Source organism: Protopterus annectens, chromosome 7.part0 (assembly GCF_019279795.1).
Source record: "Protopterus annectens isolate FY-2018-M chromosome 7.part0, PAN1.0, whole genome shotgun sequence".
NCBI classification, from domain to species: Eukaryota; Metazoa; Chordata; order Ceratodontiformes; family Protopteridae; genus Protopterus; species Protopterus annectens.
The window spans coordinates 138,044,746-138,064,507 of record NC_056739.1 but is presented as its reverse complement, the minus strand read 5'-3'; the positions used below and the strand labels follow the sequence as shown (position 1 = coordinate 138,064,507).

At 42.8% G+C, this 19,762-nt stretch overlaps 1 protein-coding gene across 2 annotated transcripts in view; it reads right to left on the bottom strand.

Moving 5' to 3' along the window:
* The window catches only part of PPARD (peroxisome proliferator activated receptor delta), a 598,118-nt gene that overhangs the window by 148,798 nt on the left and 429,558 nt on the right, over positions 1 to 19,762 (bottom strand). For both annotated transcript variants that reach the window (XM_044076576.1, XM_044076577.1), the window contains exons 4-5: positions 14,147 to 14,285; positions 4,475 to 4,677 (exon numbers count right to left, since the gene is read on the bottom strand). In XM_044076576.1, coding sequence (XP_043932511.1) covers positions 4,475 to 4,677; positions 14,147 to 14,285 — 342 coding nt within the window. The remainder of the gene's footprint in view (positions 1 to 4,474; positions 4,678 to 14,146; positions 14,286 to 19,762) is intronic.

Genomic DNA, 19,762 nt, shown 5'->3' with positions numbered 1-19,762 from the left:
AATGTCGTATGTGAGGTAGCCCAGTGCAGCATCCAGACATCATTTCTGGCTACAGGACATACAGGACTTACCTCCAAAGTCACTAAAACCACTTATTTATTTGCCTCTAGTGCTCCATTCTACTGTTGCCATCAAATCATCTGTGGCTCTGAGATTAGGCAGTGCTGTGAAGAAACCAACCAATTCTTTATGGTGTGCCCCATGGCCTTACTTCTATGTCTTCACAAAAAAAAGTTATGGAGAACGGAGGAAGGTATGCTGTAGGGCAGCCAAAGCTTACATCTTGAAGATGCACCTTTATGCTGTACTCCTCACATTATACTCTACCTACAGGACACACAGAAACAAAAAAAAGTCCCAATCAGACTAACAACCCTTCTCCCCCAACACTTGGTACAGGCTTCACAATGAAGGCATGCTCTTCAGAACAACATGGTTTTTAAAAAATGCTACAGACTGGAACAGTATCCAACTTGTAAAGTTTGATAAAGGTATAGGGAAGGACTAGATGATAGCAAAGAATGCCCCGAGTAGTGGAGACCACTGTCAGAAACAGCCTTCTGGGCACAGGAAATAACCTTCACAACAACAAATCAAGCAGTCTGCCAACAAATTGAAGACATTGGTTAGAAGGCCTGTAACATGGAAACCACTGGCAACACGCAGACTGAATGTCACCAGTTTGCAGTGCTGGAGTCTAGGACTGGCCATCACCCATCACTATCACAGTTAGAATTCCCGATCTCTGTTCACATAAGTGTCGCATTTTTTATCATATATACCTGCATATTAATACAAGTTCACCCTGTAAATACCAGTACAGCCACTCTACTCCAATCTGTATTTCTATCATGACGCAGTGTTCTATCTAAGAGGAGTGATACAGACTGACACAATGCCCTGTAACCACTAAAAGAGAAGGAAGGTCACAACATAGTACCTAGGTAGTATCCTAGGACAAGGACCACTACAAAGGATCGTCCAAGGTCACAGCACAGTATCTAGGTAGTATCCTAGGAAAAGGACCACTAAAAAGGATCGTCTAAGAGTGGGCTTAGTTCACAGCTTTTCTCAAACAAGAAAAGCAAGCCACAGGTGGACTCAAGCAGAGTTTGATGGACAATGGTGAGCAGGAATCATGTTCTGATTTGCTGTCATAACTGCTATGCATTTGGCAAAGACATTGAAGGGCCAACAACAGGCTGAAAGTAAAGTTGCATGAGTTGCACTTACCCATAACAGTAGATGTTCAAATTCTTCACTGCTACAGCAGCCTACAAGTTGTATCCTGCCAAGGATACATCACCTGGTAAGCTTCACAAAGCTCTAAATCCCTCATAGATTGCCATAACTTACCCAACTGGGGAGGAGGAAGGATAAGGGTCTATGGGCTGTTGGGTGCTGGACCACCTAGGCATGTTGCCTGTGCTTCACAGTCACTGCTATCACAGTCAAGTCCTGATTGGGAAGCTTCACCCACAAGTAGTCATTTTTATTTGGATTAAAAAAAACAACATTTGGTGTGTATGTAAAGAAGTGACATTATCAGAAGGGGTAGAGTTTTCTGAACATATGGGAAGACCACACAAGGGGTGTGCCTGTTGGAAATATCCTCCTGGGGTCACAATTATTTCATCAAATGGCCACATTGTTGAACAGCATTTCATCAGAAATGCCACTCGTCGAACTGTTCTGACTGAGATCGCGTTACAGTAGGGATCAGGAAATTTGCCCTCTCCTAACTGTATAACCAATATCCTGGCAGATCGATTCAGTGCCAACTTCACCCCCTCTCACCCCCTAAATGGCCCATCTCAATACCGGAAGATTGCCAAATTCCGGTAATAACGGCCACACAGGTAAAAAACACACTCTCCAAAGCTAATAATACAGCATCCATGGGACCAGATGACATCCCGGGCTGTGTACTACATGAACTACAATATGAACTGGCACCTCACCTAAGTGTCATGTTTAATCATAGTCTCACCTCAGGTTTCGTGCCCACTGAGTGGCGCAGAGCTACAGTTATCCCACTCCACAAGGGGGGGGATCCACATTGGATCCTGGAAACTACCGTCCCATCAGTCTGACGAGCCTCATCTGCAAGGCCATGGAGCGCATTATCATGGAACTTATACACAAAGACATTGGCAACCTTCAAACACTGGACCCCACCCAGTTTGGGTTCGTGAAGGGCTGATCTTGTCTCCTGAACCTGACTGACTTCTTCAAATCAGTCTCCAGTGCCATGGACAAGGGTAAGGTGGTCCACACAGCCTATCTATACCTTTCCAAGGCCATTGACACCATCCCCCACTCTGGAATCATAGATAAACTTACTAAGCTGGGAATTAATCCCTATGTCACCTAATGGGTTGCTAACTGGCTTACTGATAGAACCCACACTGTAAAAGTAGCAGACTCCAAATCCAGCTCCAGACAAATGGAGTACCTCAGGGTTCAGTCCTGGGACCGCTCTTGTTTGGCATCTACTTCTTTGAAGTACAGGCCAACACTATGGGACTCTGGCTAACAAAGTTCACAGATGACTGCAAATTGGGAGCCATTACTGAATCCCCAAATGATGTGGACACTCTACAAAAGGGCCTTACAGAAACAGATGCTTGGTGCCAGAGCCATGGGCTCAAGCTCAATGTCAAGAAATGTATAGTTATCCCCTTTGGGAAAAAAACATGCACCCGTGAATTACCACATAGGTAGCAGTACACTAAACACCGAAAGTGTGATAAGAGACTTAGGGACACAGGTGGACAGTGGTCTCTCCTTCAATAACCACATTGCCACAACAGTCAGGAAATCCTTCTATGTGGCACACCTCATCACCAAGGGCTTTTCATCCAGAAAAAAGGAGGTCATTGTCCCACTGTACTCATCCCTCATTAGACCCATTATAGAATACAACGCCCCGTTTGGTATGCACCTCTCAAGACATCTGCAACAACTGGAAAGGCCGCAGAAATACCTCACTAAAAGAATCACAGACCTAAAGCAGATGCCCTACGCTGGCCGCCTTAAAAAACTCCAGCTATACTCTGTCACATATAGTCTACTCAGAGGCGATCTCTGTTTAACATACAAGGCCATGTCAAACCCAGAGCTGTTGGACATGCTACACTTAAAGAAATCCCAATCCCTAAGAGCCACACGCTCCAGGGATCTAAACCTTGTCATCACAATAAACAAAACATGCTGGAGGGATAGGTTCCTGACCCAGAGACTCCCCAGACTCTGGAATAGATTGCCCATATATGTCAAGCAGAGTGCCTCTTTGGCCCTCTTCAAAAGGAACCTTGACAATTGGATGGGAGAAAGGAAATTCACCCCGGGGATCACGTCAGTTGCCCTGCTAGACAGGGGTCCAGGAAAGTAAATAGTGTGGGAAGAAATAACCAGGGAATTGTTATGGCTAGGCCCTAGGGCTGATAGCCTAGTACCAACCTATGAACTGTAGTGCGATCTCAGAGTTGGTATATATAATTAGCAGGAGGTGTGGGGGTTCAATGAATGGCATTTCCGATGAAAAAACGTTCGACAACGTGGCCATTCGATGAAATAATATAGACCCATCTTCCCGTAGTCACCTTATTTTCTCAGCCAGTTTCAGAATTTTAATAGGCCCCCCGCCTTTCTCGCTGACATATAGGGAGACAATTTTGTAGTGGGTGCTGTGGTATGGTTTGGAGGACACTACTCTATCAGCTTTAAATTTCTTTTTCATTGGTATCTTGCAGCCAGAGGAGCACATAATTGATCTTTTTGATGGCCTGGGACACAGCACAAGTGTTCCAAGCAAGAAAACGCACTTTGCACCGAGGAAACATTACGGCTAGAGTGTATTTAATTATTTAGCAGATCACCTTTTCAAAAAGCAGCCCCCACCCAAACCGATGGCTCTACCTTGGACATATATTTATGCCAGGTCACTTTACCAAATAAAACTACAGTTAAGAACATATCCTCTCTGTGGCATCTGTATCTTCTGCACTGAACAAAGTTCTCCTGACTATGTTTACCGTGCATTTGAGCTACTCTTTAATGAACTAAGTTTTACTGTGCATTTGAGCTACTCTTTAATGAACTAAGTCTATAAGAGAACACACTTTAACTGTAGTTCACGGTTTGCACAAACCCATACAGCAATGAAATGTGATGCCAAATCATTCACAAGGCAACCAAGGGTGCTGTTACAACTTTCTTAAAATACACCTTCCTTCATGCACAGTATGCCCCTTTGGATGCATTACTCTTCTCATCAAACTCTGGCGTTCCAGAATTTATGAGATCAGATTAATTTATTCTAGTATCTTCCATATCCCTCTAAAAAACAATACATATTGTTAATCAAAGCTAATCCATTCTCCAAATGGCATGCACCTTAAACATTGTGCTCCTTAAAAAAAGCAAAAAAAAAAAAAAAAAATTCTATTACTTTATCATTTTTAAAACTCACCGGATTATTGTTGGCTCTGCCTGTCAAGATTGCTCGTGCTTTTTCTTTAGTCATATTGAAGTTTTTGAGATAGGCATCATAAATATGTTTGGCAAGTGCTTTCAAATCTGCAGACACTGGATTCAAAGCAGTGGTACCATCTTCAAGGATTCCTGCCACCAGCTTTCTCTTTTCAGCTCCAGGCATACGCCCAAATCGGATTGCTTTTAAAAAGAGGAATTAAAAATAGATTTGAGAATTAAGTTGAGAAGTATTTAGTGGATGATGCAGTTTGCTAGTTAATTAATCAAAATAAGTAATCAATTTGTCATATAGCATTTCAGTTGTACAATAGTTCCTTAGTATAGAAGGATGGAGCCCTGACTGAGGCCGCTGCAACCTGGGTTCAATTCACAAATCCAGATTCTGGAGTGCCAGCAAGGATGACTGCACTGAAAGGATATCAGCTCACCAGTCCCAGAGGGACAGGAGGCAGCCAGTCCTGCTGTATTACAGTACAGTAAGAGGTAAGCTCTAAAAGCAAAGTGACTGACGCACAAACTGTAACTGTAATCGAGAATAAACTTCCCTACCTTGGGCAGAATGTGTTGCATTGTACCATAGAGACATTGTGAATAAACTTCCCTACCTTGGGCTGAATGTATTGCATTGTGCTATAGTGAGACTGTAAATAAACTTCCCTACCTTGGGCAGAATATGTTGCATTGTACCGTAGTGACATCGTGAATAAACTTCAAACTTCCCTACCTTGGGCAGAATGTGTTGCATTGTACTGTAGTGACATCATGAATAAACATCCCTACCTTGGACAGAACGTGTTGCATTGTGCCGTAGTGGTATTTGCCAATAAACTTCCCTACCTTGGGCAAAACGTGTTGCACTGTACTGTAGTGACATTTGACAATAAACTTCCCTACCTTGGGCAGAAGGTGTTGCATTGTACCACAGTGACATTTTCCTGTGGTAAATTTTGGTGGCTGCAGTTTAACTGCTGCACTAGCTCTGCCTGGGAACTTTATTTATGTTTTTGCAAGACCTTTCCTGGGGAGGCTGAGGGTATGAGATCTGGTCATGAGACCACCTCAGTATGTCCTGGGGAGGCTAAGGGTGTGAGATCTGGTCATGAGATTACCTCAGTATGTCCTGGGGAGGCTGAGGGTGTGAGATCTGGTCATGAGACTACCTCAGTATGTCCTGGGGAGGCTGAGGGTGTTAAATCTGGTCATGAGACTACCTCAGTATGTTCTGGAGAGGCTGAGGGTGTGAGATCTGGTCACGAGACCACCTCAGTATGTGCTGGGGAGGCTGAGGGTGTGAGATCTGGTCACAAGACTACTTCAGTATGCCCTGGGGAGGCTGAGGGTGTGAGATCTGGTCACGAGACTACCTCAGTATGTCCTGGGGAGGCTGAGGGTGTGAGATCTGGTCACGAGATTACCTCAGTATGTCCTGGGGAGGCTGAGGGTGTGAGATCTGGTCATGAGACTACCTCAGTATGTCCTGGGGAGGCTGAGGATGTGAGATCTGGTCACGAGACTACCTCAGTATGTCCTGGGGAGGCTGAGGATGTGAGATCTGGTCATGAGACTACCTCAGTATGTCTGAAAGCAGCAGTGAGACTTGACAGCAGTTTTTCTACCTCGACAGTACAGAAGATGAATGGTCAGGGGCTGAGCAGAAGTAATGACAGTTATGTATCCCTAGTGATATACTCGTACCCTAAATAATGCCAAATGAAAGGATTGTAAGGGTTTACTGTAAATCAGCTATATTTCAAAGGCAATTAAATTATCTTGTCTAAAGTTTATAATGTCTGCTTTGTAGTAAATCCTCATATAGTTTTAATATGGAAAAGAAATTCTGAAGAAAAGAGGAGGATACAACAAAGTCACAAATAAGTCAAAGTTTATTTTCAGATTCTATTCATGCACAGTCTATTACATACAGCAAACATCTAGTTAAATTTTGTATATATAATTTACAAAACAAAAAGTAAAGAATAGTACGTGTAATGACGGTTCCTTGAAGAGCTGTTTAGAATTGCTTTAATTTACGTACTGTAGCAACCACACCGGTTCCTTTATCACCTACAATTAACTACACCTGTATCCAGTAAAAAAAAAAAAAAAAAACACAATCATTCAGTGCGGACTGGAAGCGGCAGACTGTTATAGAGTTACATATGTAAACATTAAAAACAATCATTCAGTGCGGACTGGAAGCAGCAGACTGTTTCAGAGTTACATATGTAAACATTAAAAACAATCATTTAGTGCGGATTGGAAGTAGCAGACAGTTTCAGAGTTGCATATGTAAACAATGAAAAAACAATCATTCCATGTGGACTGGAAGCAGCAGTCTGTTTCTGAGTTACATATGTAAACAATAAAAACACAAATCATTCAGTGTGGACTGGAAGCAGCAGACCGTTTCAGAGTTACATATGTAAACAATAAAAACACAATCATTCAATGTGGACTGGAAGCAGCAGACTGCTTCAGAGTTACATATGTAAACAATAAAAACACAATCATTCAGTGCGGACGGGAAGCAACAGATTGTTTCAGAGTTACATATGTAAACAATACAAATAATCATTCAGTGCGGACTGGAAGCAACAGACTGTTTCAGAGTTACATACGTAAACAATAAAAACACAATCATTCAGTGCGGACTGGAAGCAACAGACTGCTTCAGAGTTACATATGTAAACATTAAAAACACAATCATTCAGTGCGGACTGGAAGCAGCAGGCTGTTTCAGAGTTACATATGTAAACAATAAAAACACAATCATTGAGTGCAAACTGGAAGCAACAGACTGTTTCAGAGTTACATATGTAAACAATAAAAACACAATCATTCAGTGCAGACTGGAAGCAGCAGTCTGTTTCTGAGTTACATATGTAAACAATAAAAACACAAATCATTCAGAGTTAGATATGTAAACAATAAAAACACAATCATTCAGTGCGGACTGGAAGCAACAGACTGTTTCAGAGTTACATATGTAAACATTAAAAACACAATCATTCAGTGCGGACTGGAAGCAGCAGACTGTTTCAGAGTTACATATGTAAACATTAAAACCACAATCATTCAGTGTGGACTGGAAGCAGCAGACTGTTTCAGAGTTACATATGTAAACAATAAAAACACAATCATTCAGTGCGGACTGGAAGCAGCAGACTGTTTCAGCGTTACATATGTAAACAATAAAAACAATCATTTAGTGTGGATTGGAAGCAGCAGACGGTTTCAGAGTTACATATGTAAACAATGAAAAAACAATCATTCCATGTGGACTGGAAGCAGCAGACTGTTTGAGTTACATATGTAAACAATAAAAACACAATCATTCAGTGCGGACTGGAAGCAAAGTACAGTTTTGTACCTACCATAAATGTAGATGTTCGAAGATCCACATTGCTGCAGTCCTTACATATGGGTAGTCCGCTGTCCTCGGTCGGCCCGAATACCAAAGTATTAGGCTGACGTCGGTCAAGGCGCTTAAAACTGACATCAGGACGTCAGGGTACAAAAGCGCATGACCGACGTCATTTCCTCAGTCTTTTCTTGCCCCAGACGTCAGAAGGCCCTAACAAGAAAGGCCAAAGCCAAAAACCAGCAAAACCTAACCAACCACCCGTGCACTAACCATATTTACACTATGTACAACACAAACCACACCACCACCTTCAACAACAGAGGGGAAGGAGGGAGGGTAAATTGGACTGCAGCAATGTGGATGTTCGAACATCTACATTTATGGTAGGTACAAAACTGTACTATGTTCTTCATCTCACATTGCTGCAGTCCTTACATATGGGTAGAATCCCAAAGCAGAGGTAAGGGAGGATGGCAAAACTATAAGGAATTAGGAGCTGCCAACATGCCTTGCAAAATTGCAGTTGCAAATCCAGCCCTAGATTTAGAGTAAAGTGGAAGGTGGTAATGCTTAGAGAAAGTATGCACTGAACTCCAAGTAGCTGCTTCCAAAATATCTTTAGTAGCCACCCCCCTTAAAAAGGCTGTAGAAGTGGCAGTAGCCCTAGTGGAATGAGGCCTAATCCCAGCTGGAATCTCCTTACCATGATGGGAATAACAGAAAGCAATACAAAACCCAATCCACTTAGAAATAGTTTGTTTTGAAACAGGTTTGCCCTGAGAACCCAAAGCAAAAGAAACAAACAACTGCTGAGACTGCCTGAACCCTTTAGTTCTGCTCAAATAATAACGCAACTGTCTGTGTATATCCAAAGTGTGCAAAATCCTTTCCCCTTTATTTTGGGGGTTTGCATAAAAAGTAGGCAAATGAATAGTTTGGTTTAAAGCCACACTAGAAACCACTTTAGGCATAAAAGAAGGGTTAGTATGCAAAGACACCCTGTCCTTGTGGAAAATTAAGAAAGGCTCAACTGCCATAAGGGCCTGTAATTCAGAAACCCTTCTCGCAGAGGTAATGGCCAACAAAAAAGCAGTCTTCCAAGATAAATATTTCAACTCTGCTGATGCTGCAGGCTCAAAAGGTTGTAGAGTGAGTTTCTCCAACACAAAATTGAGATCCCAAGCAGGAGTAGGAGCTTCCGTGGGGGTCTTATATTTTTTGCCCCTCTAAGGAATTGCTTAAACAAAGGCTGAGAAAATAATGGTGGGTCACAGTCATAGTGAGCAGAAATTGCTGCAGCATGAACCTTTATAGAGGAGAAGGACTAACCTTTGTCCAATAACTCAGTAAGGTATTGAAGCGCAACACTTAAATTAGGTTTAGAAACATCAAAATCCTTTGCAGTACTCCAAAATAAAAATCTCCTCCATTTATCTGCGTAAACTTTCCTTGTACTAGGCCTTCTGGCCTCCAAAATAACATTCAAAACTTGTTGTGGAAGCTGAGACCCTCCAGGGTTTAAAACAGAATGTGCCAGGCTGTCAGATGTAGAGAATGAAGTTTGACATTGAGTAAATGACTGTTCTCCTGAGACAGCAGGTGAGGAATCGAAGGCAAAGGCCATGGAGGCTCCTGTACCAGACTTCTCAGTAATGGGTACCAGTGCTGTCGAGGCCAATCTGGAGCTATTAAAATCATGTTTGGCTTGTCCTGTCTGACCTTCAGCAGTACCTTTGGGAGGAGAGGCAGAGGTGGAAAGGCATACACGTGAAGATTGCTCCAATTGAATGAGAGAGCATCCACTTTCCAAGCCGAGGGATGAAACCTTTTTGTGCAAAACTTTGGCAGCTGGTAATTTAGTGGAGAAGCGAACAGATCTATGTCTGGAGTTCCCCATAACACTGTCAATCTCTGAAATACATGAGGATCCAATTTCCACCGTGGGGATCCATAATTTGTCTGCTCAACACATCTGCTAAGGAGTTCTGTGCTCCTGGCAGAAACCTTGCCTGAAGATTTAGCTGTAAACTGAGAGCAGTCTCCCACAAAATCATTGCTTGTCTGCATAGAGGATAAGAATCGTTCCCCTTGCTTGTTGATGTACCACATGACAGTTGTGTTGTCTGTTTGAATCAACACCTGCCCTGGAAGAAGTAAATCCTTGAAAGCTATCAATGCAAATTGGACTGCTAACATCTCCTTCAAGTTGATATGTAGATGTTGAAGTCTGGCAGCCCACGTGTCTTGTACCCATTTTCCATTTAGATGAGCTCCCCAAGCTTTGTCTGAGGCATCTGTCGTTAAAATCTGACTCGCCTCTGGCCGGGTCACAGAGAGTCCCTTGTTTAGGTGACATTCCTGAGCCCACCACAAAAATTCCTTTTGAATGCAAGGTATTATTTGAATGACAGTGTCCAAATCTTGGCAGTGCTGTGTCCATACATTCTTGAGATACCATTGTAGCTTCCTCATATGCAGTTTGGCATAGGGAAGTACCAGAATACAAGATGCCATGAACCCCAAGGCTTGAAGGACTGTCCTTGCAGTCAGCCTGGACTGATGAGACAACTGAAGGAAGTAAAGAGAAAGATTCTTTTGTTTGTCCGGGGTCAAAAAGGCCATCTGGGATGCTGTATTCGGTCTCACACCCAGAAAGCACATGTCCTGAGAGGGTACTAGACTGGACTTTATTTCGTTCACAGAATACCCCAGGCATCTTAACACTGCCATCACATACTGTAAATGATGAAGAAGTTCGTCCTTTCCTTGGGCCAGTATCAGGCAATCGTCCAAATATGGATAGATCTGTATTCCTCTTAGCCTGAAAAAGCTACCACTGGAGCCAGAACCTTCGTGAACACTCTGGGCAGTAGATAAGCCAAAGGGCAATGCAGAAAACTGATAATGTGAAGTCCCAGCCCGAAAACGCAGATACTTCCTGCAACTGGGCCTGATAGGAACATGAAGGTAAGCCTCCTTGAGATCCAGGGTCACCATCCAGTGATCTTTGCCCAGCAGAGGTAAAAGCTGTTGTAACGTTAACATTTTGAACTTGGGAATGTCCAGATATGTGTTGAGGATGGATAAATCCAAAATTGGTCTCCACGTGTTTCCTTTCTTTGGTACTAGAAACAGGCGAGAATAAAATCCTAGGCCCACTTCTGGCAGAGGAACGGGTTGTATGGCCCCTATTTGAAGTAGTAGAGAAATTTGTTTGCGAGCCTCTAGTCTTTGCTGAGGAGGAACGTCCGGCATGCCTTTGAAAGGAGGCAAGGTATGGAAATAAAACTTGTAACCCTGGTATATGATATCCAATACCCATTTGTCTTGGGTAACCAACATCCAATTTTCCTTGAAGAGTGCTAACCTTCCTCCCAAAGGTGCTGCCAGGCAAGAAGGATCTGGCAGCTGAAAAGTAGGTCATTGGGCCTGTTTACGAAAGGACTGGCCCCTGCCCTCACCCGAAGATTGTGCAGGGGAACTCCCTGTTCTAGGCCTGAAAGAACTCTGAGCTCTGCCCCTACCACGTCTAGATCTACCCCTAGGACTGAGAATCATAAGAAGGATACGTCCACCCCTTAGCAGGCCAATTCCTACTAAACTTCGGAGGCTGAACTTGCAAAAAATCTTTAACAGTCTGCATAGACTTAGCCTTGTCTTCCATTTTCTTCAAGACTGACTCCACAGGTGAACCAAACAACACATCAGACTGCAAAGGAGCATCCAAAATCCTTGTCTTAACATGGTCAGATAAATTCTGATCCTTCAACCAGGCGTGCCTGCGAAGAACTGAGCCAGTGGCAGCCACCCTAGACGAGGCCTGCACAGCATCAAAACCACACTGTAAAGAATGCTTACCCACCTGTTCAGATACATGCACCAAATCTTGCAATTCTTTACACTCAATGCCTTCCGCCAGAGCATCCACCTTAGACTTCAATTGAGAAAGAAGAAAGTTTTGATATTTCAACATATGAAACTGGCAATTCAGAGCCCTCATGGCTAAGGTAGAAGATGTATAGACCTTCTTTCCCCATCTATCCAAAGCTCTGGCTTCTTTATCTAGAGGAACCGGATTTTTTACAATAGAGGCCTTGACACCCTTAGGTCCCTGACTAATAGTTTCTGGGTCCGCCCTAGGACTCTTATAAAGATATTTGTGAGCCTCAGGCACCCTGTAATACCTATCCGGCTTAACAGGAGCAGGTGGCAGAGAATCAGGATTAAGTGAAGCCTCTGCAAACACATCTTCCACAACATCCAGAACAGGGGGTATAGTCAAAGGCCTATGCTGGGGTAATAGCAAAAACTCCCTAAGCCTTTTCCTAGAATCAGAGAAGTCCTGACCTTCCCACTTAAAATGTTCCCTCATAGAATGAAGTGTCTCTGAAAAAGAAAAATCCTCTGGAGGAGAAGCAGAAGGAGTGGAATCATCTGCATCAGAATCAGAATAAGGAGAGTACTCCTGCAAGTCTTCAGCCGAAGACTCTGAAACATCCGAAGCCTGTTCAAAACTTCCCAACTCTGGTTCCACCCTAGGCCTCTTATCAGGAGGGGGCATAGAACCTCTAAATCAGAGTAATCAAATCTTCTGCCATTTTAAGCATGTGCTTCTTAGGCACAGACCCTGCTGAACTAGGAGTGACCCCAACAGGAGCTAAAACTGGCCTGCCTCTGGGAGAAGCCTTGGAAACCGAAGGAGAAGGCCTAACCACCCTAGGAAGGGAGGGGAGTACAGTAACTTGAGAAGCCCCTTCAGCCTGACCTGCCTCCTGAGAGACAACCTCCTGCAAAATCAAAGTCTCCCCCTGAGACTCCAGAGAAGTCTCCGTCGGAACCACCGGTTCCACTGAAGCCTCTAAAGAACTGGCATCCGGAACGGACGACTCATCTTGCCTGGGTTTAACTGCCTTGTCTTTGCGCTTCTTCGCAGAAGCGGGCGCCGGAGAATCCGACGGCATATTATAATTGCACCGCTTCCCAAAGACCAGCCTAGCACAATCTAACCTTCGCTTAATAGTGCATTTATTGAACCTAGCACAAAAGCGACACCCAACAACGTCGTGCTCAGGCCCCAAACAAGGAATACACAAAGAATGATAATCCCTATGCGGTATCTGTTTCCCACAAGAAATACAGTTATTCACTTTTTCTGACATCCGGTAAAACACTGAGGCAAGAAAAAACCAAAATAATCCCCAACGGGGTACTTAGCCAACTTGGATTCGGTCTGAAACTCAGAATTCGAAAAATTTCAGAACGCCGAACGGCACTTGCAACGCTGCTTCTGCATCGGACCATGCGGCAAAAAAGACTGAGGAAATGACGTCGGTCATGCGCTTTTGTACCCTGACGTCCTGATGTCAGTTTTAAGTGCCTTGACCGACGTCAGCCTAATACTTTGGTATTCGGGCCGACCGAGGACAGCGGACTACCCATATGTAAGGATTGCAGCAATGTGAGATGAAGAACATCAGACTGTTTCAGAGTTACATATGTAAACAATAAAAACACAATCATTCAGTGCGGACTGGAAGCAGCAGACTGTTTCAGCATTACATATGTAAACAATAAAAACAATCATTTAGTGCGGATTGGAAGCAGCAGACGGTTTCAGAGTTACATATGTAAACAATGAAAAAACAATCATTCCATGTGGACTGGAAGCAGCAGACTGTTTCTGAGTTACATATGTAAACAATAAAAACACAATCATTCAGTGCGGACTGGAAGCAACAGACTGTTTCAGAGTTACATATGTAAACAATAAAAACACAATCATTCAGTGCGGACTGGAAGCAGCAGACTGTTTCAGCGTTACATATGTAAACAATAAAAACAATCATTTAGTGCGGATTGGAAGCAGCAGACGGTTTCAGAGTTACATATGTAAACAATAAAAACACAATCATTCAGTGCGGACTGGAAGCAGCAGACTGTTTCTGAGTTACATATGTAAACATTAAAAACACAATCATTGAGTGCGGACTGGGAGCAACAGACTGTTTCTGAGTTACATATGTAAACCAGCACATATGAACTTTGCCTACAAAAATAAGCAGTGGATGACTGTGTAAGAGTGCACTCAGCCCCATGACATCAGCATACAAGGGTTTGCTTTCTCTGAATAAAGAAAGCTAAATAGAAGGCTCATAACTTCATAGCTCATAAAAGGAACCAACCAAAACTTTTAACAAGTAAAGAAAGCACATCATATTACCATATAGCAACATGAAAAAAAAAAAAGTAAAAAGGTGCCTAAATCATTTCCGAAAAGTTACTAACCATTATGGGACATTCCCAGTGACAAGCACTTCTGAAACCGACAGTACTGACATTTATTCCGGTTCTTTTTCTGGATTTTACAGTTCCGTTCACATTTGTCATATTCCAGTTTCATTCGGATTGTTCTGCGGAAGAAACCCTGTGAAAATAACATAGTGAGTTAAAAAAATATGGTGTTAAAAAAATGGCATTCCTCCTTCCAAGTCTGGGCATGCTAAAGTCAACTGCTAATACAGTGAGAATGATGAAGTCATGTATCTAATCACCGGTAAGAGACCAAGATATGAAAGAAAAAAAAACAAAGACAGAATATGGGCACAACATCCACAGCGCAGCTGACATTGAACCCAAATGTTAGCTAAGCTTATGCTACATGCACCTTCTCATTATATGCTACTAGGACAATTAATGCTGAAACAAAACCTGATGTTCTTAATGCATTCATTCAGAGTCACTGCTCCTAGCCAACCCAAAGTCATACCCATAATGAGTAGTGCCCTGTGTTACACAGTAATAGCATACGGTCAAATAAGACTTCTGTAGGGAAGGTGACTGTAGAGCCAGGTGAACTCCAAGGTAATTACCACCTAAGAACTACATTTTAGGAACAATCTTCATACATGCAAGTACGCACTCACATGCAACACGAATGACACACAGGCAGGACTTGCAGTTGGGTGCATTCTCATGCTGCCCCATTTCTAGGGAAGTTAACTCTGCTAAAAATACAGACACAGTTTGTTCTACACAGTTCTGGGTGAGTCAGTAAGTAACACATCGTCTCTTAGTATGCAAAACAAATGGACTGTGTAGCAAAATCGGCATACTATGAAAGTGAAGCTGGTCATAACTCAGAAGGGGGCCTCCACGATGAGCAGCATTTTAGTATCAGAGGAATATTATTTATTTATTGCTTTTGTTGACTAGGGTAGTCCAACTGGGCTGTGGTAATATCTTTTCAGCAGAGGCCTGAGAGAACAGCTCCAGGTACAAAATAGGCAGTTTTATACAGTGGAGAAAAACATAAAGCTCAAAGTTACAATGTGGACATACTATAACTGAAAAGCAACTATAACAGAGAAAAATCTACACTAAGCAAAATTTAAAGTCACTCCATGTTAACAGAAGATAAACTGGCATATGCAGTGATGTTTAAAATGTCAAAGTACAAATTTACGCTTATGGGTATGAGAAATAAGAGAGAAGAGATTTGGGACAGCAGCTGATAGGAGTAGAAAACGGAGAGAAGGTGCATAACAATGAGTAGTCTGTGCATTTGTTAGGTGATAATGACAAAAAGAAAGTTGTAGAAGACAGGGAGTACGAGTTGGAATTTGGCTGGAGGAAAAAGACTGTCAATGGATAAGTAGGGAAAGTAGAAGCGTAAGGGCCTCAGCAGTCCAGCCTGGGGAGACGCAAGAGCAAAGCCAAGTACTTTTAAACTCTTTTAAAAATTTTCAATCTGGATAAGTTTGTTTGTTGTCTTGTAGTTGAACGGACAGAATTTCTGATAATGGAGTCTTAACCTGAATGCAAGCACAGACCAGCAGAGTTGTGGGTTTTAGCTAGGTGACTTGACTATGGATTGTGCAGGAGTGTAAGGTTCCACTAAGGCTTGCAGCGGAGGTTTGCAGATTACATATTATGAACAATTGCTAACGGGGTGATATGCAGACACTGTGGAAGTTCCTGCCAGCCTAAATGTTTTAAGGCTAGACAGAGATGGGATTTTGTACACTGGTTACTTGCAAATTTAGCTACCTTGTTCTAGCATTATTCAACTTTTTTGTTAGCAGACATCGCTGAAGGTTCGTGTATACTAGTGAAGGTAAGAGACATGCAGGGGCTTTTTTTCGGCATTGCTAGTTAACGCTTTACGATATCCAATTTTTTTCCGTGGGTTTTCTTGATAGCTTTTTGTATGTGAATATCAAACTTTAGGTGGTTATCTACAATGACACCATGTAACTCTTCATGGGATAGAAATTCAATTGAAGCAATGTTTAATGAGGTGTTGGAGAAGTTGTTTTTTGTACAGTAAACATATTTTGATGTGAAAAGGAAATGACTTGGGTTTTCTTATCACTCAGCAGGAGGCAAGAATTACTGACCCATATTTCTCTAGAAGAAAAAGCTTTTTGGGTCCTTTATGGAAGTTTTTGGAGGGACGTAGCATCATCAGCATACCGAATGGCAGGTGTGTCATTAGTAGCAATGCAGAGGTCATTAATAAAAACATTAAAGAGAATGGGGCTCAAGCACTCTACCTGACTTGGGCAAGAATGGTAATTGTTCCTTCTACCATTTTATTGCTTGTAGCCTGTTAGAAAGGTAGCTATGGAACCAGGAGAGGTTGGGGGTGTCAAGGCCTAGTGAGGACAGTCTATGGAGAAGAATCTGATTAGATACAGTGTCAAATGCTTTAGATAAGTCAAAGAAGAGAGGACACAAAGTTCCCAGAGTCCATGTGAAGGTTGATATGAATGATGAAATTAAGTAGTGCTGTGGTGTAGCCTGAAGCTATGCTTGGTAGAGGAGAGGAGGTTGTTTATTAAGTGTTTGTGAAACTGGAAAGTATAGTTGTGTAAATTCTTGCTACAATGGTTGAAGTCCTTCTCTTCATTGTTGCAGCATTCATTACACTAGTGATCCCCTGCCAAGGGCGGCCTGACGTCCGGCTAGTACACCAAAGCTTTTAGGTTGCTTTAAGGTACGCCGTGCATCACGCGTATGCTCCTCGTGTTGTGTAGGGTATAAAGGTGACATCCGGATGTACCATCCTCAGAACCCCAGTAGGAACACCAGTCCAAGGAAAAAAGAGGTATTCAGTACATCCAGAAGAGAAATGGACTAGAGAAAGGAGGGAGGGAGTGAACACTGTAACAGTGAAAAGAAGGACATCTACCATTATGGTAAGATTTTACACAACTGTACTATGTCCATTTCACTGCTGCAGCATTCATTACAATTGGGAGAGTGCCAAAGCTCAGGAAAAAGGAGGAAGGACCAGCTCAGCTCTCCAGGATGCCATGAAGGATGGCCTTAGCAAAATCAACTTGTAGTGCTTGTTAAATGTACGCAAAAAAGTCCAGGTAGCTGGCTCAAGAATAGAGTCGTGTCCAAACCCTTGAAAAAAGCACCAGAAGAAGGCACAGCTCTAGTAAAATGAGGCTTAACAGAATAAGGAAGGCTCTTACCATGAAAAGAATAACAAAAAGAAATGGCCTTACAGATCCAAGAAGAAACTGATTGCTCAGACACAGCTAATCCTAAGGGCCTAGGATGAAAGGAAACAAAAAGCTGATCAGATTTTCTAACAGTCTTATCCAAATAAAACCTGAGTTGTCTATGCGCATCCAATGTCTGCAGCACCTTTTCACTGGAAGATTGTGGAGAAGGGAAAAAAAGTGGGCAAATGAATAGACTAAGTAAGGGACATCTAATTCACCACCTTGGGCATAAAAGAAGGACTGGTACACAACAACAACCTCTCCTTATGAAACGCCAAAAAAGGAGCATGAGCCATAAGGACTTGAATCAAAGACACACGTCTGGCAGAAGTAAGGGCTAACAAAAGTACAGTCTTCCAAGAGCAATGTTGTAAGGAAGCTGAAGCTGCAGGCTCAAAAAGAGGCTTAGTAAATATTTTTCAAAACAAAATTAAGATCCCAGGGTGGAGCACAGCAGGCTTTCTGGGAGGCCTAATATGAAGGATGTCTTTAAGGAATTGTTTAGCTTCAAATCTAGAAGTTAAAGGAGGAGATAAAGGCAGAGAAATGAGATAGCTGATAAGTAGACCTTAACAGAAGAATAAACCAATCCAGCATTGAGCAATTCATACAGATAAGAGAGAACCAAAGGAACATTCACAGCAAGTGAATTCAGGTTATGAGAAAGACAGCAAACAGAAAACCTCTTCCATTTGGATGAGGAGGATTTCCTAGCATTGGGTTTCCTGGCCTCCTGCAGGACCCTAAGCATGTCCTCAGAAAAAAAGTGTCTATGTGGAATCAAAATCCTATCACCCACAGTCTCAACTGAAGAGTAGTCAGATGGGGATAGATGAGATCCCTTGTCTTGTGCGAGTAGGTCCACCCTGTGAGGTAACTTGTGATGATTGCCCTTGGCTAAATGCAGAAGAAGATGGAACCAGTATTGTCTTGGCCAAAGGGAGTCACCAACAATATTTTGGGAGCATCCTGCTGAATTTTGAACAGGACTTTTGGAATGTAGGGAAGGGGAGGGAAAGCATTAGGACAAGTACAGTTGTGTACCTACCATAAATGTAGATGTTCGAGTATATTCACTGTTGCAGTCATTACTCTTGGGTTATCCTGCTGACAGGCTACCCACAGTCGGCCTGAATTCCAAAGTCCTGGTCTGGCATCAGTTGCTGTCGCCTCTTCACTGACGGTGCACCAGGGGTATAAAAGATGCAGCCGACGCCATTTTCTTCAGTTTTTCTTGCCCCAGATGTCAGGTGCCCCCAAAAGGGTAGGCTAAATAACTTATGCCAATAAACATGCATGCGCTAAAGTAAACATTTCCTTCATCTACAAGCAAATACACCACATAGGTTGTATAGAACAGAGAAGTACAGATAAGATCCAGCAAAAGAAAGGGGGATGGTGGGAGGGTAACCTGGACTGCAACAGTGAATACACTCGAACATCTACATTTATGATAGGTACACAACTGTACTATGTTCATCGTGTTTCACTGTTGCAGTCATTACTCTTGGGTTGAATCCCAAAGCTGAGGTTGGGTGGCTGTGCTAAATAGGATTAGGAGAGGCTAAGAGGCCCTGCAGAACTGCGGTGGCAAAGCCTGCTCTGGATTTAAAGTAGAGAGGTAAGTGGTAGTGCTTTGTAAAAGTGTGCACTGAACTCCAAGTTGCAGCCTCTAAGATGTCTTTGGTTGGTACTCCTCTGAGGAAGGCTGCTGAAGTGGCTGCTGCTCTGGTTAAATGTGGCCTAATGCCCTTAGGCACTGATTTGCCATGCTGTGAGTAGCAGAAACAAATGCAATGGCCTAACCATTTTGAAATAGTCTGTTTTGAGATAGCTTTTCCTTGTGATCCTGCAGCATATGCCACTAAAAGTTGCTCAGTCTTTCTGAAAGCTTTAGTTTTGTCCAAGTAGAAGCGTAGCTGTCTGTGTATGTCCAAAGAATGCAGAAGTCTCTCACCCTTGTTCTGTGGGTTTGGATAAAAGGTAGGCAAGTGAATGGTTTGGTTAAGTGCCACACTGGACACCACCTTAGGCATAAATGTAGGGTTTGTCCTCAGAGAAACCCTGTCTGGATGGAAAATTATAAAAGGTTCCGCAGCCATGAGTGTCTGTAACTCCGAGACTCGTCTTGCAGAGGTTATCACTAGGAGCAGAGCCGTTTTCCAGGATAAGAATTTTATATCAGCTGTTGAGGCTGGCTCAAAAGGAGGCAGTGTGAGTTTTTCCAAGACATAATTGAGGTCCAATGCAGGTATTGGTGCTCTCCTTGGAAGCCTTATGTTTTTGGCCCCTCTGAGGTACTGCTTTATTAAAGGATGAGAAAAGATAGGTGGTTCCGTATTGTAATGGGCTGAAATGGCAGAGGCATGAATCTTAACTGATGAAA